General features: G+C 43.5%; 1 protein-coding gene across 3 annotated transcripts in view; it reads left to right on the top strand.

The window, feature by feature from the left end:
• Window positions 1-955: 955 nt before the first annotated feature.
• Window positions 956-27,350, top strand: part of OXSR1 (oxidative stress responsive kinase 1) — a 101,910-nt gene continuing 75,515 nt past the window's right edge. For all 3 annotated transcript variants that reach the window (XR_014494168.1, XM_083377000.1, XM_083376999.1), the window contains exons 1-3: window positions 956-1,310; window positions 14,241-14,353; window positions 21,703-21,811. Coding sequence is in view for 2 of the 3 variants with exons in the window: in XM_083377000.1 (XP_083233126.1) it covers window positions 1,238-1,310; window positions 14,241-14,353; window positions 21,703-21,811 (295 nt within the window). In the remaining variant the exon portion in view is untranslated. The remainder of the gene's footprint in view (window positions 1,311-14,240; window positions 14,354-21,702; window positions 21,812-27,350) is intronic.

The following is a 27,350-nucleotide window of genomic DNA, read 5'->3' as shown; positions in this document are numbered from 1 at the left end:
GTTTTGGTCACCGTATTACAAAAAAGATGTTGAGACCTTGGAAGAAGTTCAGAAAAGAGCAATTAAGATGATCCAAGGCCTGGAGACCAAAACATACGAAGAACGGCTGCAGGACTTGGGTTTGGCTAGTCTAAAGAAAAGAAGAAATAGGGGAGACATGATAGAAGCGTTCCAGTATTTGAGGGGCTGCCACAAAGAAGAAGGGGTCATGTTATTCTCCAAAGTGACAGAGGGCAGGACAAGAAACAATGGATGGAAACTGATCAAGGTGAGAAGCAACCTGCAATTAAGGAGAAACTTCCTGACAGTGAGAATAATTAAATAGTGGAACAACATGCCTCCAGAAATTATGAGCGCTCCATCATGATTTCTTCCATTAAGAAGAGGCTAGACCAGGGGTAGGCAACCTTGGCTCTTTTATGAATAGTGGACTTCAACTCCCAGAATTCCTGAGCCAGCCATGCTGAGGGGAAAGGGAGAGGTTTCCATGCTGAGCCATGTTGGCTCAGGAATTCTGGGAGTTGAAGTCCACGAGTCATAAAAGAACCAAAGTTGCCTACCCCTGGGCTAGACATTCACCTGTCTGAGATGGTATATGTCCTCCTGCTTGAGCAGGTTAGACTAGAAGACCTCCAAGATCCCTTCCAGCTCTGTTCTGTTCTATTCTATTCTATTCTATTCTATTCTATTCTATTCTATTCTATTCTATTCTATTCTATTCTATTCTATTCTATTCTCAAGTTAATTCCACCCCATGCAGCGAAGGCGGGGTTAGGGCGTTACTGACAGCACCCCAGCCAATAACCGAAACAGCCTGCTGTCCCACTCTCTTCCTTTCGCCAATCTCCGGTGACCCAGGAGGCGGGGCCTCAGAGCGCAGGCGCCATCTTGTGAGTGACGTCGCTCGGGCCACTCTCTCTATCCCCAGCGGGGAAAGGTCGGAAAGAGGGCCGGGTTTCCCCTCGAGAGATAAAACAAGAGCGAGAGAAGGGTCGGGGTGGGCTCAACTTCGGCGCGCCGTGAGGGGGCGGCGCTGAGCCGCTGGCGACCCGCTCAAGATGGCGCCCGCGGAGTCCCGCCTCACCCGGGGGCGGCGTGCCGTGCGCGTGACGTCACCGCGCCTGGGCAAGGGCAGGTGGGAAGCCAGACCGGGCGAAGTTTGGCCCCTGCGAGGCAGCGCCCGTGCCCGGCCCAACTTCTTCTTCCCCGCACTCCCAGCTTCGGAGCCGGGGCTGCCATGACTGCGGAGGACTCCGGCTCGCTGGCCTGGTCCATCGACAAGGATGACTACGAGCTGGAGGAGGTGATCGGTGAGTGGGGCTAGGCCCGTGGCTGGGCAGAGGGGGCGTGCGCGTACCTGGCGCCCGCGGGCGCCCAGGAGGGGGGAGGCGGCTTTGCCCCGGCCGTGGCTGGTGGGTTGTGGGTCTCCTGCGTCCCGGGAGCGGAGTGGTGGTGGTGGTGGTGGCATCCTTCTGCCCATCCCTCCTCTGCAGGCAGCGATGCTATTCCTGGGTGCAAAAGAGGGGCAGCCTCATGCAGCCCCCCCTTCATCTCACCTGCTGCCCTCTCATTGGGAGGGGGAGGGGTTGGAGAAGAGAAGGGAGACCCTTGCCATCCTCCCAGGTGAGAGGCTGCATGTCCGTGGTGGGCGTGGGCTACGGCTCTTGGGGTCAGAAAAGGAGGGGAGGGTTGCAGGTGCCGTCCGGCCCCTGGTGGGGTCAAGGTGACCTCGCAAAAAAGGTGGTGTGGTGGTAGGGTAGGTGCTGACTTTTGGAGGGCAGGCTGGGCGGATTGCTCCTGTCAGAGGAAGTTCGGTTTCCCGGTCTTTGGAACGAGCTGCCGATTGGGTCTTCATCAGAATAGGGACCTTGGAGGTCTTCTAGTCCAACCTCCTGCCCAGGCAGGAAACCCTGTACCGTTTCAGAGAGGTGACTGTCCAATCTCTTCTTTAAAGCTTCCAGTGCTGAAAGCAACCTGTTCCTCTGGTTAACTGATCCCATTGTCAGGAAGTTTCTCCTTGATTCTAGGTTGCTTCTCTCCTTGCAAAAGCGGGCCGGAGTGGGGGGGGTGTCCTGGGGGTAAGGGGCCTTTAGCCTCGGTGGTAGGAGGGGCTGAAGTCCACCTGCTGAGAGACTGGTTGGCTACCTTGGGCAGTGGATGGGCTCCTGTGTGAGGAGACATTGGATTAAATGTCTATGGAGTCATCCAGGTCAAGGTTGTCCCAAAGGTGCTTTTTCAAGAGGCAGCTGGACTTGAAGACGTTTTGCTTCTCATCCAAGAAGCTTCTTCAGCTCTGAACCGAAGAACTGAAGAGGTTTCTTGGATGAGAAACGAAACGTCTTCAAGGACAAACAAAGACCGTCCAGTTGCCTCTTGAAAAAGCACCTTTGGGCACAGAGATTGGATTAGAAGGACCAGCGGTCCAATCCAGCAGCGTACCTCTTACGTGGTCAGTTTTTCCTTCTTTTTTTTCCCTCTGAAGGCTACCAGGAGTACGGGCTGCCGAAGTTAGATGGGCCAGGGTCCCATTCAGCAGCCCACTTAGGTTCTGTTATTGCTTTTCTCTTTCATCTTCTCCTTCTCTAGAGCCCTCAGGTCCTTGGTTGGCCACTGGGAAAAAAGACAGCTCGGCTAGATGGATCACGGGTACCATCCAGCCTGGCACAGCTTCTGTTATAAAGTTCAGAGGGAGCAAGGGACTTGAAGAAATAATCCTCTGTCCTTGGAAATGCTGCTTTTAATCAGCTTCTTGTACTTCCCTTGAAAGCGTGTCTGCTGTGTGAGAATCAAAAAATCTGCTTCTGAAAGGTTTGGCAAAGGATGTGTGCTTTGTGCTTTGATATACGTATGCCTAGTCTTAAACTAAAAGGCATGCCAACTCCAGTTTGTTTGTTTTATTTAAGCACACATAGCTTTGAATTCCGTTCCCCAGGCAAGCACTGATAGTTAAAATAATGAATGTGTTATGCTTTTGTGGATGCTGGGGTTCCTATAAAATTATGACCATCAATGTTAGCTTGAGTATTTATTAGGACAAAGAAAGAGCCTTGCATTTCTAGACTAACACAGCTTGATCTCTCTCTCTCTTCTCTCTCTCTCTCTCTCTCTCTCTCTCTCTCCCTCCCTCCCTCCCTCTCTCCCTCCCCCTCCCTCCCCCTCCCTCCCTCCCTCTCTCTCTCCCTTTCCCCCCTCCCAATTAATGCTTGAGGGATGAAAAAGTTTGAATACTTGTGGTTTAAAGGCTTTGAAGCTGGGGGTGTGGCTGTGCTCTAATTTTGTTTGCAGTTAAGATTTATTGTCAAACTTTCTCCAGCTGCAATTTTAGAAATAATGTGTATGAGAAGAAAATTTTGCACTTTTTTTAATTTTTTTGGCTAGCATGGACACTAGGCATTTTGGTTCTGAGTATATTTCCGTTCTCAGGAATGTCTTGAAGATCATGGAGAAATCCATATTTGTGACTTGGGAAGACGTGGCAACCTCAGAGACTCCACAGTATAGGAAAGCGGGTGTTTGTTCAGCCTTCCTAAGAGGAAACTGAGGGTCCTAAAATTACTTCAGATATTTGTGTTGCTCATCACACTAATCTGTTGTACAGCCCATTTTTCTTGGCTTAGTGTGTTCAAACTCATCTGGCCAGCCATTTGTCTGAAATGGTATAGGGTTTCCTGCCTGAGCAGGGGTTTGGACTAGATGACCTCCAAGGTCCCTTCCAAATTATTATTATTATTATTTTGGTCCATTCCTGAACTCAGCTAGAGAGATCCTTTGGAACTGTTGGGGAATATTGCAGTTTGAAGATTAGCTTATTAATAGATTATGATCAAATTCACGTTTACTTAAATCAGTGTCTCTCAACTGGAAGATGTGTGGACTTCAATTCCCAGAAATTCCCAGCCAGAAGAATTCTGGGGATTAAAGTCCACATAGTTTCAATTTGTCAAACTACCCTAGATCCACACATAACTTACCTGAAACCCTAATTCATAATCTATGGCGACCTGATTGTATATCATACTGAGCTGAAATCAAACTGACTCGTTATGGCTTTGTGTTCACTGTCAAATTTTGGGCTTTCCCACTGTGGTTGCTATGTTCTGCTTGTGCAATCAAATTCAAGAAGCTACATCTTATTTGCCAATTGCTTATAATTTCCACTTTACCCTTCATTACATTACTGCCCTTAGGTTAGCGTAGTATGTGAATTTGGCCATTGTGGGTTAGTGTGATTTGTGAATCAGACCATTATCACTTGATCTACAGATCATGGTTTAAACCCTATATGAATTAAGCCATCTGTCTGTTACTATTCATAATTCATCACTGTTTTCAAAAGCTCTTATTCATACTATTACCGAAGGTTGGTGTTGCCACCAAAGTGAATGAATTGGTAACGGGTCGAACTTTGCTACTTTCAGCCAGAGCGCTATTATTGCCCTTTCTGAACTACATCTAGTCTGTTTTCTTAAGTTGGATTTTGTCTAGGATGAATGCAAAGTCTGTGTTCTTTGTTCCCCACCTTCAGAGAACACAAACATAGTGACTTTTTGAGGGATATGAGAGGATAAAACTGAGAAAAATGCAACACAGGAATGCTGTTTATAAGCTTTTCATTCTTGTGCTTCTATGCTTTATCTAGGTGGGCATATCTTGGTTTAACAAACATAAACCCACCAGCAAGCCTTAGATTAGCTGGAGTTGAGAGCACAAGCATTTCTTGGTCAGTGGGACTAGGCCTGGATTAGATTTCTCCATTACTGCACATCAGGGAGCCTGTGGCATTTGTCGTTTGGGGATAGTTGCGTAGGTGCTTCATTTATATTTCTGCAAATATACAGGTGACTGTGCAAAGTTACAGTGGCACTGAAAAAAGTGACTTATGACTGTTTTTCCCACTTAACGACCATTGCAGTATCTCCATGGTTAAAGATAAAGGTAAAGGTTCCCCCGCACATGCGTGCTAGTCGTTTCCGACTCTAGGGGCCGGTGCTCATCTCCGTTTCAAAGCCGAAGAGCCAGCGCTTGTCGAAGGACGTCTCCGTGGTCATGTGGCCGGCATGACTAGACGCCAAAGGCGCACGGAACGCTGTTACCTTCCCACCGTAGTGGTCCCTATTTTTCTCCTTGCATTTTTACGTGCTTTCGAACTGCTAGGTTGGCAGAAGCTGGGACGAGTAACAGGCGCTCTCCATGGTTATGTGATCATAATTGAGATGCTTGGCACCTGATTCATATTTATGACTGTTGCAGTGTCCTGGGGTCACACGATCCACCTTTTGCAACCTTCTGGCAAGCAAAGACAATGGGGGAGTCAGGTTCGCTTAACAACCATGATACTAAACAACTGTAGTGATTCACTTAGCAACCGTGGTAAGAAAGGTTGTAAAATGGGGCAAAATTCACTTAACAGATGTTTCCCTTAGCAACAAATGTTGGGTTCAATTGTGGCCGTAAGTAGTCTCCATTCCTGTAACATATCTTGTTTGGTTCTAGGAGACCAATTCCCTTTAAGTTGCATTTGTTTGTATCATAGTTACCCTTTCCTCCTTTCTCCTCTTCCACGGCTAAATTCAGATGTCCTTCCCTATAATATGGTTCTCTTTTTTTTTTCCCTTTGGGTTCCTTTAAATTGGAACTCGTTCTGGTCTTAACAGTCCTTCCAGGAAGGCGTAATGGAGTGGTGGTTGTTGGCAGTCTTGCAGAAGGCAAAAATCTCACTCACAGACTGTCATTCCTTTCCCCCGCCCCCCCCCTATGTTTCATGTTTCTTTTCAAAGTGACTTGGTGAATGAAATGTAAAAATTAATCTTTTCCTGTAGAGACTCTCCCGTCTCCTCCCTCCCATTTCTTCACCAGCTGGTTTTAGCAGTTGCATCAGGATCAGATCTGGTTTTTGAAATTTCTCTTCTCTTCTTTCCCCCCACCCCTTCATTCTTCCCCCTCGATTCCCAAGTGCTTTTGAAGAGCCAGGATGTGGTTAAATCCTTGCAAAGAACACATGCAGTTTGTAGGAAGACAGGCTAAAGGTCGAGACCATTGCCTATGGATATTTTTATGCCCTTCCATCCTATTTTAACAAACCATAGTTCCTCTATCTCTTTTTTGCAGTCCCATCTCTTCCATATCCCTTCAAGAAAGAGGTGCAATTGAAAACGGGTTCATTATTTTTCCTCTTCACCCGGTTCCCAGTCTTGCAAGAGGTTACAGAAGTAGGCAGTGAAAGTTGTGTATTAATGTTCTGTACTTTGCCAGTAAAAGAAAGTGTTGCACTTGTGCCAGGAAATTGAGAAGAACATAATGAAAAAGTGAGATTGGATCTGCATCCATAAAAACATAGTTACAGAAAACTTTCTTACTTTTGAATGGGCAGTGGTGGAGCAGTGGGCTAATGCCTCCTTAAGTAACACCAGCTGCCTGCAATTAGTGCAGGTTCGAGTCCCACCAGGCTCGAGGTTGACTCAGCCTTCCATCCTTCCGAGGTAGGTAAAATGAGGACCCAGATTGTTGGGGGCAATTAAGCTGACTTTGTAATAATGCCGCTGGGGGGCCCCGAAAGCCCTAATAAGCAGGCATATACATAGAGTGAAGGCTATTGCTAAGCACATTGATTTGTGCTTCTTAGATTGTAAACCGCCCTGAGTCTTCAGAGAAGGGCGGGATATAAATGGGATTTAAAAATAAAAAAAATCCAAAAACTAGCTGAAGGTCTTGTTGAAACCTTAGGTGTCATTTGTGAGAAGGAAGGTGACTGAAGGGATGCAATGTGCTCCTTTTCCAAAACGGGAGAAGAAAGCTCTAATGCATGATAGGCCAGTTGGTTTGACTGGGAAGGTTTTAGGAAAGAACAATCTTTGAAAGTCATTTATCTCGTAGGAGCTGTGGTGGTGCAGTGGTTAGAATGCAGTATTGCAGGCTAACTTTGCCTACTGTCAGGAGTTCGAGCCTGACCAGCTCAAGGTTGACTTGGCCTTCCATCCTTCTGAGCTCTATATAATGAGGACTCAGATTGTTGAGGGCGATATGCTGACTCTGTAAACCACTTAAGAGCCGACTGTAATGCACTATGAAGCGGTATATGTCTTAAGTGCTATTGGCTATCGCTGTCTCTCATTTTTAGCTGAACAGCTTCTTTAATGGATTGTGGGACTGATATGGGATGTCATGTGTCTTGGTTTCCAGTAAAGCATTTGACAGTAACTTCAAACGGCCATTAAGCAACCAGTCGTAAGTCGAGGACTACCTCTGTGCTGCTTATGATCAACCCAGGCTCCATCTATTTTTGGATTTGAAAGGGATTAAGATAAATTGGAACAGGTTCAGTGAAGGTCAGAGGGAGATCGAGAAGCTCAGATCTCTGAAGAGAGATTGAAGGAGATGGGGTGGGTCTGCCTTGAGAAGATAGCTGGGAAAAGGGGCCAGGTAGGAGAGCACTCTTTTTAAATCAGATGTCACAGAGGAGGGTTGGGGAATTATGGCCCTTTTATGACTTGTGGACTTCAACTCCCAGAATTCCTGAGCCAGCCATGCTGGGTTGAAGTCCACAAGGCATAAAGGAGCCGTAGTTCCCGCCTCTGTCATACAGGATAAATACCAAGACTTCTTTTTCTCTTGTTCCTGATTCCAGCTGAATGTTTAAAAAAAATAATTCTTTGAAGAGGAGTTTTAACAGTGAGATCAAGTGACCCAGGAAGCCATTGCAATACAGGTAATCCTCAACTTACAGCTGTTCGTTTAGTGACTGTTTGAAGTTACAACAGTAGACGTAGTCCTCGACTTACAAACACAATTGAGCCCGAAATTTCTGTTGCTAAGTGGGGCATGAGGACCCAGGTTGTTGGGGGCAATTAAGCTGACTTTGTAATAATGCTGCTTGGGGTGTGTGTGTGAAAGCCCTAATAAGCAGGCATATACATAGAATGAAGGCTGCTGCTAAGCTTGTAAGCTGCCCTGAGTCTTCGGAGAAGGGCGGGATATAAATGGAATTAAAAAATTTTTTTGTTTAGGTGAGTTTTGCCCCATTTTACGACATTTCTTGCCACCGTTGTTAAGGGAATCACTGCAGTTGTTAAATTAGTAACATGGTTGTTAAGTGAATCTGGCTTCCCCATTGAGTTTGCTGGTTCGAAGTTTACAAAAGGTGATCATATAACCCTGGGACATTGCAATTGTCATAAATATGGATCCGTTGCAAAATCTGAATTTTGGATCACATGACTATGAGGATGCTGCAATGGTTGTAAGTGTGAAAAACGGCCCTAGGTCATTTTTTGGGTGTAACTTTGGGTGGTCATTAAACTAACTGTTGTAAGTTGAGGGCTACCTGTACTGAAAAAACCACTCACGACTATTTTTCACAGTTATGATATTTGCAGCTACCCCATTATCACATGATCAAAATTTGGATGCTTGAGAAGTGACATGTACTTACGGTGGTTGCAATGTTAGGTGATCACCTTTTGTGACCGTCTAATAAAATCAATGGAGAAGCCAGATTCACTTAACAGTTGCAGTGATTCACTTAACAACAGTGCTAAGGAAGGTCGTAAAATGGGGCAAACATAATGGAAGTTTCGGCTCGTTTGTGGCCATAAGTACCTGTAGAAGTCAAACAGTAATTAGTTGCCAAGACTTGATTCCTGCACTCCGAGAAGGGGAGGTTGGACTGGATGACCTCAAGGATCCCTTCCAAAGTCCTGCTTTGTGACTTTTCAGGCATGAGTTGCATTTGGTGTTCCCAGAATAAGAGAGTTGGAAGGGACCTTGGAGGTCTTCTGGTCCAACCTCCATGTCAGCCATCATTTCAAACAAATGGCTGTCCAGTCACTTCTTAAAAACCTCCAGAGTTGCAGCTTTCACAACTTCTGGAGGCAGGTTGTTCGACTGGTTAATTGTTGTCACTGTCAGGGAATTCCTCCTTAGTTCCAGGTTGCTTCTCTCCTTGATTAGTTTCCATCCATTGCTGCTTCTCCTGCCCTCTGGTGCTTTGGAGAATAGCCCTCTCCTCTTCTTCGTAACAGCCCCTCAAATATTGGAACACTACTATCATGTCAAAAGTTGCTGAACATTGAAAAAATGGGAGAGGAAATCCTCTTGCAATATATCCTTGCTTTAGAGCACAATTGGGTGGCGGGGGGGGGGGAAACTATTACTCAGCATGATATCTGATTAATTCCCTTCCCAAAGTTGGCAATTTATGTCCCTGTCAGGTGAGATTTGACCAAAGTACCAAATGGTGTCTGAGCGCCTGGGGGCTTAAAATGTGCAATGCCCTCCCACCTCTAGAGGCAGCTGCTGGTTTATATGGACTGCGGATTCTGTTTACCCCTAATTTTCCTCCATGCCCTCAGTCCCATAGAAAAGATAGCGAAAACGGGTAATCCCCCACTTACGATCACAATTGGGCCCAAAATTTATGTTGCTAAGTGAAGCATTGGTTACGTGAGTTTTACAACCTTTCTTGCCACAGTTGTTGAGTAAACCACTGCAGTTAAGTCAATAACATGGTTGTTAAGCGAATCTGGCTTCCCCATTGACTGTGCTTCCTAGAAAGTCGCAAAAAGTGATCACATATCTCAGGGACGCTGCAGCCGTCATAAATACAGTATGAACCAATTGCAAAGCATCCGTTGTTTTGGTTTTTTTGAATTTTGATCACATGACCAAGGGGATGCTGCAACGGCCGTAACTGTAAAAAAATGTCACTTTTTTTCAGTGCCGTTGTAACTTTAAATGGTCACTAAATGAACTGTTGTAAGTTGAGGACCAGCTGTGGTGCAAAAAAAAAGAGAGAGAGAGAGAGAGAGAGAGAGAGGGAGAGAGAGAGGGAGAGAGAGAGAGATGCATAACTGGAAAAATGTCCTGAGGAGAAAAAGGCACATTTTTTTAAAAAAAAAGCCAAAGTCAGAATAAAATTTTGTATAACTGTGTTTAATAGAGAAAAGTGGCATTGGGTTCACCCCGATCAAACTGTGGAATTTATATCTGTGGAGATTCTCAGTCATCCAGGTCATGTTTTATCTCAAAGGTGTTTTTTTTCCCCAAAAGGCAGCTGGACTTTCTTGGTTTTTAAGCTTAGATTGCTAGGGTCTCCTCCTTGAGTAGGGGGGTGGACTAGAAGACCTCCAAGGTCCCTTCCAGCTCTATTCTGATTAATTGATATTTCGTGGAGGAAACCTCCCAAGTAGTTTGGAATGTGTCGTTATTGTGTATTGAATGTTTGCCCTGAAATGGGAGGCTTGTCTTGTCAATAAAAATGAGTTTAAATGCCAGTCAAGACTTATAACAGACATGTCAAACACAAGGCCCGGGGCCTGGATGTGGCCCGCGAAGTGGTTTCATGTGGCCCGTGAAGCCATCCTGGAAACAGTGAGGGAACGGCCCCCACTGCCTTGGCCCTGGCCCAGAGACCCTCCTCCTGCCACAGACCCTCAGATCTGTCCCACTCCTGCCCGGGCCCCCATAGGCACCCTTGATGCCAACGATGTAGAGCTGGCCACGCCCACCCAATAGGCCATATGCACTCTAGCCACACCCACCCAGTAGGCCACACCCACCCTGGCCACACCCACCCGGCCCCCTGAGGGCAACTGCAATGCTGATGCGGCCCTCAGTGAAATTGAGTTTGACACCCCTGATTTATAAGCTCTGTTAGTTCTTCCACATGTTTGAATCCTTTCTCTGGACATTCAGGCCAGCTCACCCTAGCCACAAAAATAATATCAGTAAAGCAGTTTAGGCAATAAAAGTCAGCTCCAATAACCCAGCAGCAGTAGCAGTAAATCTGTCAACAGCCTTCTAATAAATGTCTATCTATCTAAACAATATTGTTTAATCTGCTGGGAGGATCCTTTGGTTGCCTCTGAATAGGTGATTCATCCTTTCAAATCAATTTGTCTACCTGCCTCTTTCCCTGCGAGAACAATTTACGGATTATGTTAATAGACTTTCTTTTAGCATGCAAACACATTTTTGGAAGGAGAAGTCTACCTCTGATTTAAGGCAATGGATTCCTTTTGAAATGTTCGTTGTCAGCCTTTGTTGTAATTTTTTTGTTGTTGTTGGCAATAAACAGACGAGGAACAGTATCATTGAGGAATATAGGTAGTCCTGGGCTTACAACCACAATTGAGCCCAAAATTTCTGTTGGTAAGCGAGACATGAAGGGACGCGGTGGCTCAGTGGGTTAGGACGCTGAGCTTGTCGATCTGAAGGTCGGCAGTTTGGCGGGTCGAATCCCGAGTGCCGCGTAACAGAGTGAGCACCTGTTACTCGTCCCAGCTTCTGCCAACCTAGCAGTTCGAAAGCACGTAAAAATGCAAGTAGAAAAATAGGGACCACTATGGTGGGAAGGTAACAGCGTTCCGTGCGCCTTTGGCGTCTAGTCATGCTGGCCACATGACCACGGAGACGTCCTCGGACAAGCGCTGGCTCTTCGGCTTTGAAACGGAGATGAGCACCGGCCCCTAGAGTTGGAAACGACTAGCACACATGTGCGGGGGAACCTTTACCTTTACCTTTTTAAGCGAGACATGTGTTAAGTGCTTCCCCCCCCCCACATTTTACGACCTTTCTCACCATAGTTAAGTGAATCACTGCATTTGTTAAGTTAGTAACACGGTTGTTAAGCGAATCCGTCTCCCCCATTGACTTTGCTCATCAGAAGATCACAAAAAGGGAACACATATAACCGTCATAAAGATGAGTCAGTTGTCAAGCAGCTGAATTTTGATCATGTGACCATGGAGATGCTATAACGGTTGTAAGTATGAAAAACAGCCATGTCACTTTTTTCCAGTGCCGTTGTAACTTTAAACAACCACTAAACGAGTGGTTATAAGTCAAGGACTGCCTGTATTTGAATGTGTGCTGCAATATCTTCTTTCCTCTGTTTGTGCTCCCATTTCTTCTTTCTGCTCCTGAGTAAATTCTGGAACAACACAGCCACTTAAGAAATTATAGCGATGTCTGTATTTACATTTTTCTTCTGCCTCTCTCTGTCTGCTTTCCTTGGGCTTGGTAGAAGCCTGTTGGTTTTTTTTTGTCTGGGGTGTTGCTATTGGTGGTATGTATGCCAAAGGCCCCATCCATTTGTCTCTGGCAGTGCAAAGGATTTTTCCCCCGCAAAGTATTTACCCAGGAATCCTACCTTTTAAAATTCTCTTTCTTTGCAAATTTAATTGAAGGGCTAGGCAGGACAAAAATAAGTTGAAGAGGAGAGGGAAGGATAAAGGGAGGGAAGGGAGGATGGGGAAAGGAAAGGGAAGGAAGGGAAGGATTAAGAAAGGGCAGAGAAGGGAAGAAGGAAGGGAAGGATGAAGGAAGGGAAGAATGAGGGGAGGGAAGGGGAAGCAAAGAAGGAAAAAAGAGGGAGAAGAAAGAATGTAGGGAAGGTGGTGGAGGGAAGGGAGGGTTGGATATGCCTAATCTAGGAATATATATTGTAAATAGAAAAATAATTTTAATGGAAAATGAACTTCAATAATGTCAACATTTTCTTACGAGAAACAGAATGACCTTGTAGGCAAAAATGCAGTGGGAGTGGGACTGACTTTTGATTTCCTGCAGGCTTCCCCATTGACTTTGCTTGTAGGAAGCTGAATCTTGTGTTGGAAATCATGATCATGTGACTGTGGGATGTCTCAGGGACCAGAACTTTGCAAATAAGACTGAATTGAACATTGTGGGAATTTCAATTCCAGAGATGTCCCGGATTTTTTAATGCATTCTTTAAGTTAGTGGCTTTTAGGGACCTTGCTTCAAAAATTGTTGCAGTATAGCGCACCGTTTGAGTTAACGTGAAGGTGCAAACAAACAGTTAAAGACAATTAGAGTTTTAGTTATGGATGGATGGATGAAATAAATAAACAAATGCTTTTCTTGCTTTCTAACATTACAATCAATTTCAAAGCCAGCCAGTTTGACCATTTGATTGGGAAAAACTGGTGTTAACCCTGATGATGTTTTGTCAAAATGGGAATGGATTTTCCTTTGATCTGTTGTATTGTGCTGATTTGCTTTGTTGAGGGTGTTCTTTCAGCTAACTTTTTGCCTTTCCTGGCACTGCTTCTCCTTTTGCTGTTTCTATGTATTAGCTTTACATTATTTAGGTTAGCTGCGCCAAATACAGTTTTGCAGTTCATGTTTAAGGCTTTACCTCTGGGTATAAAAGGCAGAAGGGCATTTGAGGAGTCTGTTTATGGGAACAGTTGTTTTGCTTGAAAAATATGCTAGGGAAAGAATCTTTAGTATGTAATTAAAGTTTGCATAAGTAATCAGTGTTTGTAGATGACGTTAAGCTGGCACATTTTGATTAAGGGCTGTGTTTGAATAACAAATAGGTGCAGGTAGTCCTTCACTTATGACCAGGGCTTTTTTTCTCATAGAACGCTCAGAACGGAGTTCTGGCACCTTTTTTGGATGGAAACTTGTAGGATAGGCAAGGCGGGTTGTATGACATGTGTGAGTTCCGGCACCTTTTTCTTTTACAAAAAAAGCACTGCTTATGACCAAAATTGTGAGTGGAATTGAATGAATCATGCCAGTTGTTAAGTGAATCTGTAACTGTTAAGCGAACTCTGCGGTCGTAAGTGTAATCCCATTTTTCCAACAGGTGGATTTTGCTGGAAACGGGCAAAAAAGATTGTATGTCTGTCATGGAATTACGCATCAGGTGTCCAAATGGAGTCAGAGATGTTGCTGTGACCTTGTTTTATATAAATAAATATATTTTACATCTGTATATACAGCAAACAAGATAAGTCAGGCAAACTGGAGCATCATGAGGTAAATCACAGATCATACAGAAACAAAAAGGTGGAAAAAAAGGGAAACTCCCCCTCCTCCTCCACAGCAACCAATCACACTGCAGATTGCCTCATGAGGGAGCCAGCACTCTCTAATCAATCAACTGTAACTGTGTGTTCTGGCTCATTGCACAATCTCACTGGTACTAAATTTAAATAACATCACAATTATGTTACTACAGGAAACTGCAACCAGTCATAAAGGCTGGTTGCCAAATGTGAGAATTGCGATCATGGGGATAGTGTGATGGTCGTAAGTGTGAGGACTGGTCATAAGTACGAGGACCTAACTTTTTCCAGCACTGTCATGTCTACGAACAGTCACTAAACAAATGGCTGTAAGTTGAGGACTAGGTGTAATTGTTGCTAGTATTGTTTAACTCCTCCTTTTTGGAGCAAATCTGCCTTCCTAATTTTGTATTTGTGGTTCTTTTTCAGGGAGTGGAGCAACAGCTGTGGTCCAGGCAGCCTATTGTACCCCAAAGAAGGAAAAAGTGGCAATTAAAAGGATCAATCTTGAGAAATGCCAGACCAGCATGGACGAGCTCTTGGTACAAAAATTCCACCCATGTTCTTTCACAATTAATTTAGGGTCTGTAAATCACTATGATTTGGGGTTGATGGTAATAATTCGTCTTGAGCCCGGGATTGGTTGGAATTTTAGTGGGTCCTTTAGAGGTTTTTTTTTAAACTAAACATTAGATGAGGTAACAGTGTTATTGTTGTTTTGATTCTTTTATTGCTCTATTCTTTCCTTATTGTTTGCAAGCTACCAATGGCAGTTTTATATACTTTTTATTAGGCTTCTTCAATATTTTTTGTTGTAAACTGCCCAGATTTAACCTGTTGAATTGATTATAGCTAGATAAATGTTTTAAATAAAGGAACGAATGTTCAAGATATAAACTAATCTCCTAATCTACAGGATAATGAAGAACAAGAAGGTGAAAAGTATAAGTTGCTTTTTGAATGGTTTGCTGGAGAACAGTTAAAAAGGAAATGCATATTGTAGTGAGAAAATGAAGTCTGATCTGTCTCCTTTATGCTTCCGATTACAAGCTTCCTATGGCAGTTAAGGATCCAAGCCAAGAGGCTTTGTGGTTTAGTTCAGACTTCAGTGTGAATGAATTTATTCCCGTTTAAGCCACAAGGAGGATTGTGACTCAAGTTCAGTTCTATTTTGAGACTGCATAAATGGGATTTGTCTTATCATTCAGGAATCCCCATTTCTTACAATCCTCTTTTGGTAGTACACCCGTGACATTGTTAGGACACCAGTGCTAGGATAACTGAGTAAGTGCCGTCGCTTCCGTTTATTTTCTGCTAAAAGAGTCAAGCCACTTACTGGTTTTCAAGATTTGTCAATTTGGAGCAGTATTTCTCAACCTTAGAAATTAAGGATGTATGGATTTCAAGTCCCAGAATTCCGGAATTTGAAGTGCATCAACGTTGCTAAGTTGGGAAATACTGGTTTAGTGTAGAGATCCAAACAAATGTCTTAATTGAAACAAACCAGACACCCCACAATTAATTTTACCTCTTCTAGGACAGGGGTAGGCAACTTTGGCTCTTTTATGACTCGTGGACTTCAACTCCCAGAATTCCTGAGCCAGCCACACTGAGGGGAAAGGGAGAGGTTTCCAAGCTGAGCCATGCTGGCTCAGGAATTCTGGGAGTTGAAGTCCACGAGTCATGAAAGAGCCAAGGTTGCCTGCCCCTGTTCTAGGATAAGACGTACCAAGCTTTTCTCAGTCTTGATTTGGTTTGCACAGCGCATTCTGCAGACCTTCAATTACTGACCATAATGGGTGGGTTCCTACAACACTGTAAGCCAGTGGTTTTCAAACTTGGCAACTTCAAGATGTACGGACTTTAAGGCTGGCTGGGGAATTCTGGGAATTGTAGTCCGCACATCCTAAAGTTGCCAAGTTTGAGAAACACTGATCTAGAATAAATGTGGGATAGACAGGCTCCGCAGAAACCAAAACCCTTCAGTTTTGCAATGTTTGGTGTCAAAAATTCCAGAGTAATTGAAAAATCCCCTTTCTCTTCTCTTAGAAGGAATTGTCCTCAATAATATTTTTTCAGGTCTCTGGAAAGCCTTGAAATGTAATTTCTTTTGTAAGGCTTAAAACTTTCTTAAGAACCAATATGACCTCCCTCGACCTTGGTGCTTCTTGAGTCTTCACAACTAGGACGTGTTTATAATTAGCAAGCTGACATCTCAAGATGAATGCTGTCTTCACACACAGTGGCAGTGTTTTAAATTTAAATTTGGAAGGCTGGGTTTTATGTTCGCCAGGATGAACAAATAGAAATATGCTTGTATAACTGGAGGATATTAATGAAACCAAGGCTGTTATGTCTGCAGACACGTCTCCCCAAATTCAGGCACTGAGTGAAATCAAGAAGTAGTTGGGTGTGGACTTGGAAAGTACAAGTAGTCCTCAGCTTATAAGATTTCATTTAGTGACTGTTCAAAGTTACAACGGCACCAAAAAAGTGGCTTATGACCATTTTTCACACTTATGACTGTTGCAGCATCCCAATAGTCTTGTGGTCAAAATTCAGACGCTAGTCAACTAGTTCATATTTATAATGGTCGCAGCGTCACGTGATCCCCTTTTGCAGCCTAGAAGATCAATTTTAGGCTGCATAAAATCAATTTTACATTACCTAGTCCTTGAAGGTGTGATAGGTTACAGAGTTGGGGTATGGTTAAGCTTAGGTTCCAAAAATAGTGCCTAATTCGTTTTTTTAGCCTCTTGGCAAACTCCTTTTGTTGTAGAGCAGGGATGTCAAACTCAATTTCATTGAGGGCCGCATCAGCATTGCGGTTGCCCTCAGGGGGCCGGGCGGGCATGGCCAGTGTGGGCGTGGCCTACTGGGTAGGTGTGGCCAGCTCTATATCGTTCACATCAAGGGTGCCTATGGGAGCCTGGGCAGGAGTGGGACAGATCTGGGGGTCTCTGGCAGAAGGAGGGTCTCTGGGCCAAGGCCAAGGCAGTGGGGGCCGTTCCCTCACTGTTTCCAGGATGGCTTCGCGGGCCACATGAAACCACTTCGTGGGCCGGATCCGGCCCCCGGGCCTTGTGTTTGACATGTCTGTTGTAGAGGCACTAGCCAGTTCCTGTTTTTGAGGCAGAGAATGTTTGGCAGCTTGTTAATTTTGGTTTTCCCTATGTAATCTTTAAGCCTAATGGATTTGTGGCCTCTAAAGATTACTGTATGAAAAATCCTCTTTTCATTTGTTTGCTTACTTGCGGGAGTTAGCTACTGAGGTTACCGTGCTTTGCATTGAGGTCTACTTTCCAGGATTGGGTGATATTTTTATAAATACAGATCAAGAGGTTGCTTTTAATTTGGCTTTGGCTTGGCATCTTGCACAAACCCAGTCCAATGCGGTTCATTTAGCCAACCTTGTTTAAATAAACTGTGATGGATATATTTCCCACATTTTCCCAACTCTGGGTTCAGGCAGGGAGGAGATTTCTACTCCTACATCTCTGGTACTAGAGTTGACTGAGTTGGCAATAGCAATAGCACTTATATTTATATATTGCTTTATAGTGTTTTATAGTACTCTCTGGTCAGTTTACAGTGATGCCACATTCTCCCCAGCAATCCGGGTCCTCATTTTACGAACCTTGGAAGAATGGAAGCCTGAGTCAACCTTGAGCCCCATCAGGATCGAACTACAGATTGTGGGCAGAGTTTGCCTGCAGTACTGCACTTTAACCACCACGCCACCCACAGTTATTTATAACCATTCGCCTTTTTTGAGAAAATGTGAAAAACAGGGTAGTATCTTAAAGCTCAAAAAAGTGAAAAAGCCAGGGTGGGTCAAAATAAAAATGCAACTAAACGAGTTGAGTTAATATTAATGTTAATGACTTTAAATGTCATTAAAATTACAGCACTCATCATAGAAGATTTGGAGGGCATTCAAGCAAGTGAGCCCTCTATGTTTTCTTGCTTAAAACCTAATAAATTAAAAGTGTTTCGTATCAGTTGACAGAGTAGCTTCTTTCACAGATTTTGCAAACTTCAGTTCTTTTTTTTTTCTTTTTTCTTTTTCCTTTCCTTGAAAATCACAGGTAGTTCTCAACTTACAAGGCAGTTAGGACTGGAATTTCCACCACTAAGTGATGCAGTCATAAAAAACATTGCTTAGCAATAGTAATCCTGGTTGTGGTTGTTAGCAATAGCATTAGCGCTTAGACTTATATACCGCATCACGCTGCATATTGCTCCCAACAGTTGGGCTCCTCATTTTACCCATCTTGGAAGGATGGAAGGCTGAGTCAACCTTGAGCCAGTGGGAATCAAACTGCTGAAGGTCAGCAGAATTAACCTGCAATACTGTAGTCCAGGGGTCCCCAACCCCTGGTCTGTGGACTGTTACCGGGCCGCAGCATGCCAGCAACCGGTCTGCATAAGCAAGCAAAGCCCCATCCACAGGATGCAGACAGTACATGAAACCACGTAGAAAAACTTCTCTCCATGTCCCTGGTGCCCAAAAGATTGGGGACCTCTGCTGTAGTCTAGCCACTGCACCACCACTGCTCAGTGGTGTTAACTGAATCCCAGATGATTAGGCGAGGCTTTCTACAACCAGATTAGTGGGGAAGCTTGCAAAGAGTTGCAAGTCCCAGGAGACTTGCAGGTGGTCTATTGCAAGTAATTGGCAGTTGACAGGTGAGAGAGGGCATGTGTGTGTGTGGGGGGGGGGGAAGTCAAGGGTGTGAAAGAGGCATGGGGAAGATCAAAGATGCATGAATGGTGAGGGAGACAAGGTTTGGGGAGGGTGCATGGGTGGGGGAGACACTTCAGTGACATCATCATCATCATCATCATCATCATCATCATCTAGTTGCAAGGGACCTTGGATGTCATCTAGTTCAACCCCCTGCTCAGGCAGGAAACCCTATATCATTTCAGACAAATGGCTGTCCATTTGGATCTGTCATAAGTACAATTCATTCAGCACCATCGTACCTTGGAACGGTTGCTGAGCAAATGGTTGAGTCAAGGATTACGTATATTCAGAATTGAATTGTCAACAAGGAGACTTCTGAGAGCCAACTTTATATTCAGCAACAGAACGAGTTGTTTTCTTTTATGCTTGTACTTCAGGGTCCACAGACAGATGCGTGGTGAACTTCGTTTTTTTTTAACTTCTCTCTCTCTCTCTCTCAATGTAGAAAAAAATTGCACGTCCAGTTTAAAAAGTCTCTCTTGAGCTGAGTTTGACTTAGGTGGACCATACAGGTAGTCCTTGCCTTACCACCACAATTGAGCCCAAAATTTCTATTGCCAAGCTAGACAGTTGTTAAATGAGTTTTCCCCTCCCCCCATTTTTCAGCCTTTCTGATCACAGTTGTTAAGTGAATCACTGCAGTTGTCAAGTTAATATACGGCTGTTAAGTGAATCTGGCTTCCCTACTGATTTTGCTTGTCAGTAGGTCACAAAAAGTGATTTCATGACCTTGGAACACTGAAACTGCCATAAATACCAGCCAGTTGCCAAACGCCCAAATTTAGATCACGTGAGCATGGGGAATACTGCAACAGTCGTAAGTGTGAAAAACAGTCGTAAGTCATTCTTTTCAGCGCCGTTGTAACTTTGAGCGGTCACTAAATGAAAGGTTGTAAGTCAAGTTGGCAACTTTTCCCCAATTGCTTTTTCCAGGATGTTCTTCAGTTTCTCAATTCTGTAGTCCTGCATCCCTATTGTTTCCTCTCTACATAATCATCAGGTATCTTGGCTCTTGGGGAAAGGGGGTCTTTCCTTCGAGTCAAACTCTTGTAGCCCCTTGGCAAAGCACACCGGCGGTTTATTATTATTATTTCCTTCCAGGGTATTTTTTAACTGCCCAGTCTAGCCCACAGCTCTGAAATCTCCCGGGTGGTCTCCCATCCAGCCATAAACCCAGATCAAGACCTTGCTTATTTTCCATGCCCAGGAAAGGATGGCCAGTGCTAGCACTTGCTGAGATAGCATTGTTTAGTGAAAGTAAAGAATAAATAATAAAATAAACTGGAGAGCCAGTTTGGTTTACTAGTTAAGGCACTAGGCTAGAGACAGGGAGACAGTGAATTCTAGTCCCACCTTAGGCATGAAAACCAGTTGGGTGACTTTGGGCCAATCCTCAGGAGATGTTGAGTTCTAGTCCCGACTTGAGGTATGAAAGCTGACTAGGTGACTTTGGGCCAATCCCCAGGAGAGGGTGAGTTCTAGTCCCACCTTAGGCATGAAAACCAGTTGGGTGACTTTGGGCCAATCCTCAGGAGATGTTGAGTTCTAGTCCCGACTTGAGGTATGAAAGTTGACTAGGTGACTTTGGGCCAATCCCCAGGAGAGGGTGAGTTCTAGTCCCACCTTAGGCATGAAAACCAGTTGGGTGACTTTGGGCCAATCCTCAGGAGATGTTGAGTTCTAGTCCCGACTTGAAGTATGAAAGTTGACTAGGTGACTTTGGGCCAATCCCCAGGAGAGGGTGAGTTCTAGTTCCGACTTAGGCATGAAAGCCGGCTGGGTGACTTGAATCTGCCCCATTTTCTTTCAGTTCAACCTAACTCGAAAGGTTGTTCTGTTGGGGAAAATAGGAGAAGGAAGGCATAATAAGATACGGTTGCTATTTTGAATTAGTTATGCAAACAAAGTTGGGATTAAAAAAAACACTAAAAGAAATGCCGGTTCTTTCCTGCCTGGTATGCTGGATATGGGTGAGTTTTTTGCACATTGCACAATGGAACGGGCATCCTGAACCTCCTTGGGGACTACAGGCATGGAATTTGGGGAGCACATTTTGGGCAACCTCACCATGAGTACTGCAAGCCTTGTGGCTGTCACAGAACACCCATTGACCGGACCTCCTGCTAAACTTTCAATTCCAAACTTCCAAATCACTTTCTTAAGAAAAAAGAGAGGAAGCTGGGAGGAACGGCTCCATCTTGGGAGCCCAGATAATAATTTACTAGCAAATTATTTACAAGTAATTTATTTGCAGATTTACTTGTAATTTAATTGTAAAATAATGTACAAATATGATTCGAAACAATCGAATTGGTTTGCTCTCTCCCCATAGTTACAGGTAATTTTTGACTTAAGACCACAGTTCTGACCAGAACCTCTGTTACTAGACAAGGTGGTTGTCAAGTGAGCCATGCCCAATTTTGCAACCTTTTTTGTCACCATTGTTAAACGATTCGTTACAGTTGTTAAGTGAATCACATGGTCATTAAGCAAATCTGGTTTCCCCCATTGACTTTGCTTGTGAGAATCTGCTTGGGAAGGTCACAAATAGTGATCCCATGATACAGCAACTGTCATAAATACATGCCAGTTGCCAATCACCTGAAATTTGATCATGTGACCCTGGGGATGTTGTGACAGTTGTAACTGCGAGGACAGGTCCTAAGTCCCTTTTTTCAGTGCAGTCGTATAACTTTGAACGGTTGCTAAATGAGTGGTCATAAGTCGAGGACTACCTGTATATCGATTGGAATGCAGACCCAACACCGACCAGCAAATGCTGCATCCCTTGTCTTTATGGGAGTTGTGGTTCAATCTGTCTGGGATATCCTTGCAAAGGCTGGACTTGGAATCCATTCCCAAATTCTACCTTTTAGCCAGGATTTGATTCAACCTTTGTTCCTTATATATTAACATTTCCCAGCCTGGATAGAATCCAGGTGGGTAAGTTTCAGCTTCCAGAATTCTCAGCAATGACCATGCTGGCTGGGGGATTCTGGGAATTAAAGTCCACACGTTGGAAACTGTAAATGAAGGTTTTTGTGCTGGTGTCCTGTTGCTTCGGCTTAGGATGGTTAAGTCTGTGAAAAGAGAATAGTATCTGCAAGTTGATTTTCCTGTCTTTTTTCTCCTCCCTTTCAGAAAGAAATTCAAGCCATGAGTCAGTGTCACCATCCAAATATAGTCTCATACTACACTTCTTTCGTGGTGAAAGATGAACTTTGGTTAGTGATGAAGCTCCTAAGTGGAGGTAAGATTTCTCTGAATTCTGCTGCTGTTTGTTTTGGTTTGTCACTATAAAAAGGGATTTTAAGATGCAGATCTATTTTTTACTTAAATCAATAACAACAACAACACCTTCTCTGAAAGACACCTAAGTAGAATATGTTTGCAGGCTGATTAATCTTAAAGATTTTCATGCCTTGCAATTTTTTTAATTTCATTTATATCCCGCCCTTCTCCGAAGACTCAGGGCGGCTTACAAGCTTAGCAGTAGCCTTCATTCTATGTATATACCTGCTTATTAGGGCTTTCGCCCACCCACTGCCAAGCGGCATTATTACAAAGTCAGCTTAATTGCCCCCAACAATCTGGGTCCTCATTTTACGTACCTCGGAAGGATGGAAGGCTGAGTCAACCTTGAATTTATAGATCAAACCAGGGATAAGACAAACATCCAGCCTATTAGGGCAAATATAAACAGCATTGTCTCATCCAGATGTTTGATACACAGGAATATTAATTAGCTAAATGAAAATGTACATGCAGGTAGTGCTCAATTTACAACTGATCAAAGTTGTGACAGATCTCTCTGGGGGTACTTATTGGCCCAGTTCTGAAGATCCGACAGCTGCCTCTCCACAATCTTGTGATCACATGCTGGGTACCCAGCAACAAATGGATTTACGTCCATTAGTAGTGTCCTACAGTCATGTGACTGAATTTCACGACAGATTTGCTGAAAACTAGTATTTACTTCTGTTCTTGTAAGAGCCAGGCTGACTCTGCCCATAGCCAGCAGTTCGATCCTGACCAGCTCAATCCTGACTCAGCCTTTTGTCCCAGCTCAGTTAAATGATGACCCAGATTGTTGGGGGCAATATGCTGACTCTGTAAACTGCTTAGGGCTGTGAAGCACTATGAAGCAGTATATATCATTAAGTGTTATTGCTATTTTCAGCAAAGCTGGCCTGTAGCAAACCATTGGTTTACTTAATCATGGCTCCAGTGTTTATTTATTTATTTATTTACAATTGCTTAACAATTGTAGCAACTCCTTCACAATAGTCCCATTTTCTGAAAGGCAGCTGCAACAAAGATGGTAAAAATAAATTGGTCGTGCGGGTGCCCCAACATCATCAGACTGTAAGCCGAGGACTGCCTATGAAATTAATCTGAATTGCTGGGAATCAAGCTATATTTAGGAGATAGGAGATAGATGTCAATTTATTTGTGGAAGTCTCTCTGAACCAGCAAAATGACCTCACTTTTGATTTTCAAAAAGGCTGTTAAAATAGAGTTAAAATAGATTCTGAGTTTCAGACTTTCGATAATAACGTTATGATTTATTCATGCGCTGTTTGGGGATTGTTCTTTGATCATTGCTGTTCTTCTTAAGCGAAGGCCTCATAAGTGCTTTGAGAGTGTGGCTGAATTCAAATATAGCAAGTAAACGGATAAATAATAGACTATATGTGTAGTTGTCTCAATTTCTCCTAATCTATGCGGAGCATTGTGCTTTGAGAGTTTGATGAGATAATCTCTCCCTTACAATTGAACGGCATGGAAAATATTGAAACATTAAATGTTTTAAAACAAGAAGACTTTAAAACTATATGTGGGCTTGGGGGCCAGTAGGGTAGAAACATATTTGGTAGTTAATATACCATAGGAAAATATAGATGTGGTCCTCAATTTACAACTGTTCTTTTAGTGACTGACTGAAGTTACAACGGCACTGAAAAAAGTGACTTATGACCATTTCCCACACTTATGACCAATGCAGTATCTCCATAGTCACATAATCAAAAATCATCCACGTAGCAACTGACTCATATTTATGACAGTTGCAGTGTCCCGGGGTCACGTGATCCCCTTTTGTGACCTTTTGACAAGTAAAGTTGATTGGGAAGCCAGATTCACTTTACAACTGTGTCACTAACAGAACAACTGCAGTGGTTCACTTAACAGATGTGACAAGAAAAGATTGTGAAACGGGGCCAAAACTGACTTACCAAATTTCTCACTTAGCAACATAAATGTTGGGCTCAGTTGTGGTCATAATTTGAGGAACACCTGCGGTTTCATTTTGTCCTGACTGTGCCTTTACGTAAGACTATTTTCCCTAGATGCAGATATATTTGTTTTTTTTAATTTAGCAGGCACCCTGAAGCTGTTTTGGAATAGCCGTCCCAAAGGTGCTTTTTTTTTTTTTCCTTTTCAAGAGGCAACTGGACTTTCTTTATTTTTCAGTCAGTCAGAATTAAAGAAGCTTCTTGGATGAGAAGCGAAACTTCTTCAATGAAGAACAAAGGAAGTCCAGTTGACTCTTGGAAAAAAGGCACCTTTGGGACGACCTGGGTAGACGGAGAATCTCCATGTCTTGGAATGGAATAATTTCCTCTCTTCCTGCTACTGTTCCTTCTTTCATCTTTTAATCATAGGTTGATCCTCCAGGTATTAATCTGCTTAATCTCTAAAAGGTTGACTCAGCCTTCCATCCTTCCGAGGTGGGTAAAATGAGGACCCAGATTGTTGGGGGCAATTAAGCTGACTTTGTAATAATGCCGCTTGGTGTGTGTGTGTGAAAGCCCTAATAAGCAGGCATATACATAGAATGAAGGCTACTGCTCAGCTTGTAAGCCGCCCTGAGTCTTCGGAGAAGGGCGGGATATAAATGGAATATATATATATATATATATATATATATATATATATATATATATATATATATATATATATATATATATATATATTGGTAGCCCTTGCAGCAGAGTTTTGAGTAAGTTGTGGACTAATACACAACTTACCAGCATTCATCTAGTGACCATTCAAACTTACAAGGGCACTGGAGAAAGCGACTTAGGACCATTTTTCATACTTAATGACCATTTATTTATTTTTTATTTATTTTAATTCCATTTATATCCCGCCCTTCTCCGAAGACTCAGGGCGGCTTACAAGCTTTGCGGCATCGCCATGGCCACATGATCAGAATTCACATGCTTGGCAACCGGCATGTATTCATGATGGTTGCAGTATCCCTGGGGTTGTGTGATCCCCTTTTGTGACCTTCTGACAAGCCAAGTCAGTGGGGAAGCCAGATTCATTTAACAGCCGTGACACAACTTAACAACTGCAGTGATCCACTTAACAACTGTGTCAAGAAAAGTGGTGAAACAGGACAAAGCCTGCTTAGCAACTGACTCGCTTAGCTCAAAAATGTTTTTTCCAAAAGGCAACTGGACGGTTTATTTTGTTTAGCAACAGAAATGTTGGGCTAAATTCTGGTTGTAAGTCAAGGACTGCCTTCGTTGTCGAAAAAAGAAACCAAAGCTCCACTTTTGACGTGGGAAATTGTGCGGTGCTAATCCCTGCATTGTTTTCCTTTTTTTAAAAAAACAACAACTAAACAGCTGTGTAATCCGAATGTTAAACACAAGCCTTGCAACAGATACATCTCCTGATAAGCTTTGTAGAAACTGGTTCTTTGCAGAAATTGGAATCTTTGTGGGAAGAGATTTACTTATATCTTGTTCAGCAGGAAACATTTGACACAGAAGGACGTTAGGTTAGAATTGATAATTTTTGTGCCAAGTTAAGTACAAGAGAAAAGATCTTGGGAAGAAATCCTAACAGAGGTAATCCTTGAGTTACAACTCTTTAACGGTGAGTACTCAATACGGTCCTATGCTGGGACAGTCATGAATTGGGTTGGACCAGATGTTACCATCTTTTTTTTTTTAAATTCCATTTATATCCCGCCCTTCTCCGAAGACTCAGGGCGGCTTACAAGCTTAGCAGTAGCCTTCATTCTATGGATATGCCTGCTTATTAGGGCTTTCACACACACACCCAAGCGGCATTATTACAAAGTCAGCTTAATTGCCCCCAACAATCTGGGTCCTCATTTTACCCACCTCGGAAGGATGGAAGGCTGAGTCAACCTTCAGCCTGGTGGGACTCGAACCTGCACTAATTGCAGGCAGCTGGTGTTACTTAAGGAGGCATTAGCCCACTGCTCCACCAAGGCTCTTTTTTGCACTTGTCATTAAGCAAACCCATGGTTCATGATGCCAAAAACTGAAAGTAAATGCCATTTTCCCACAAAACCATCTTAAAATGTAGTCGTAGGATGCAACAAACGGCCACGCACTCAAAGTACAATTACGTGACTCTGTGGGGTGAGAGTGGGTTAGCTGATGGAACTTTGAATCCAGGTTGTAAGTACCCCCTAGGATAGACCCAGCATAAGTTTGAACAACCATTAAGCAATTGATCATAACTCGAGGACTACTTATAGAAAGCAGGTTTGTGGAAAAATTAGTATCCAACCTAAGGAAAACAAACTGTAGATATGAACAGCTACATTCACACATTGCTTTAGGAATGCTGTCTGGGCAATTCTGGGATTTGAAGTCCACACATCTTAAAAGTTACCCTGCTTGAGAAACTTTGCTCTAGGTCACAAAACACTTTCTCTGATTTTGGTTTAAGAGTGCCAGGAGAACCGGCCATTGTGAACTATAACCTATCATTTGTGGCTTCACTGATTTGGTAGATTACGGTGTAGGCCACAGTTAAAGAACTGATCGCTCACGGCAAGGCATGAACCAAGCCTAAATTAGATGAACGGTTGTGGAGAAGAGGCAGAAGAAAAAATATACATAAAACCCTAAAGCTATTTGAGACACTATCTTTATGAAGCCAACTCAAGGGTGCCAAACTATGAGAGTGTTCATGTTTCAAGAATTTTTTTCCTTCGTCGAAATACGTTTTTTTAAAAAGAAAATAAATGTGTACTGTCAAAGAGGAGGCGGAGGAGGAGAGCAAAAATTGGCTGTTGGCATACAAACTAGCTCCATTAGAAACAAAGCTGGTATTTGCTGTAGGACTCTCCCTAAATTCCTGCAACGAAAAAAACTTTGGCAAACATTAACTGTGCCTTCATTTCTGAGTCTCAAAAATCCATTTCTTAAGCTAAACTCCCCTTCCCGAAGGGGACTTCTGTCCCCAGAAGCAACCTGGCTAATAAAACAGATATATTCAATTTTAATTTCAGCTGGGGCCACGTTTTCCTTCTTTGAGCTAACGTAAGACACTTTGAGTAGGGACGTGGTGGCTCAGTGGGCTAGGACACTGAGCTTGTCGATCAGAAGGTCGGCAGTTTGGTGGGTCGAATCCCGAGTGCTGTGTAACAGAGTGAGCATCTGTTACTTGTCCCAGCTTCTGCCAACCTAGCAGTTCGAAAGCACGTAAAAATGTAAGTAGAAAAATAGGGACCACTACGGTGGGAAGGTAACAGCGTTCCGTGCGCCTTTGGCGTCTAGTCATGCCGTCCATATGACCACGGAGACGTCCTCGGACAAGCGCTGGCTCTTCGGCTTTGAAACAGAGATGAGCACCGGCCCCTAGAGTTGGAAACGACTAGCACGCATGTGCAGGGGAACCTTTACCTTTACCTTTTTAAGACACTTTGAAGCAGCATTCTTGGCTGAGGTGGGGAAAAAGCTAATAGGAGTGAATTAGATAAGAAGAAAATGCAATTCGGAGGAAGTTACGGGGTGAGA

This window comes from Vipera ursinii (genome assembly GCF_947247035.1).
Source record: "Vipera ursinii genome assembly, chromosome: Z".
In the NCBI taxonomy this organism is placed as follows: Eukaryota; Metazoa; Chordata; class Lepidosauria; order Squamata; family Viperidae; genus Vipera; species Vipera ursinii.
Note: the sequence above shows the minus strand (reverse complement) of the source record. Positions and strands in the feature narration are given on the sequence as shown.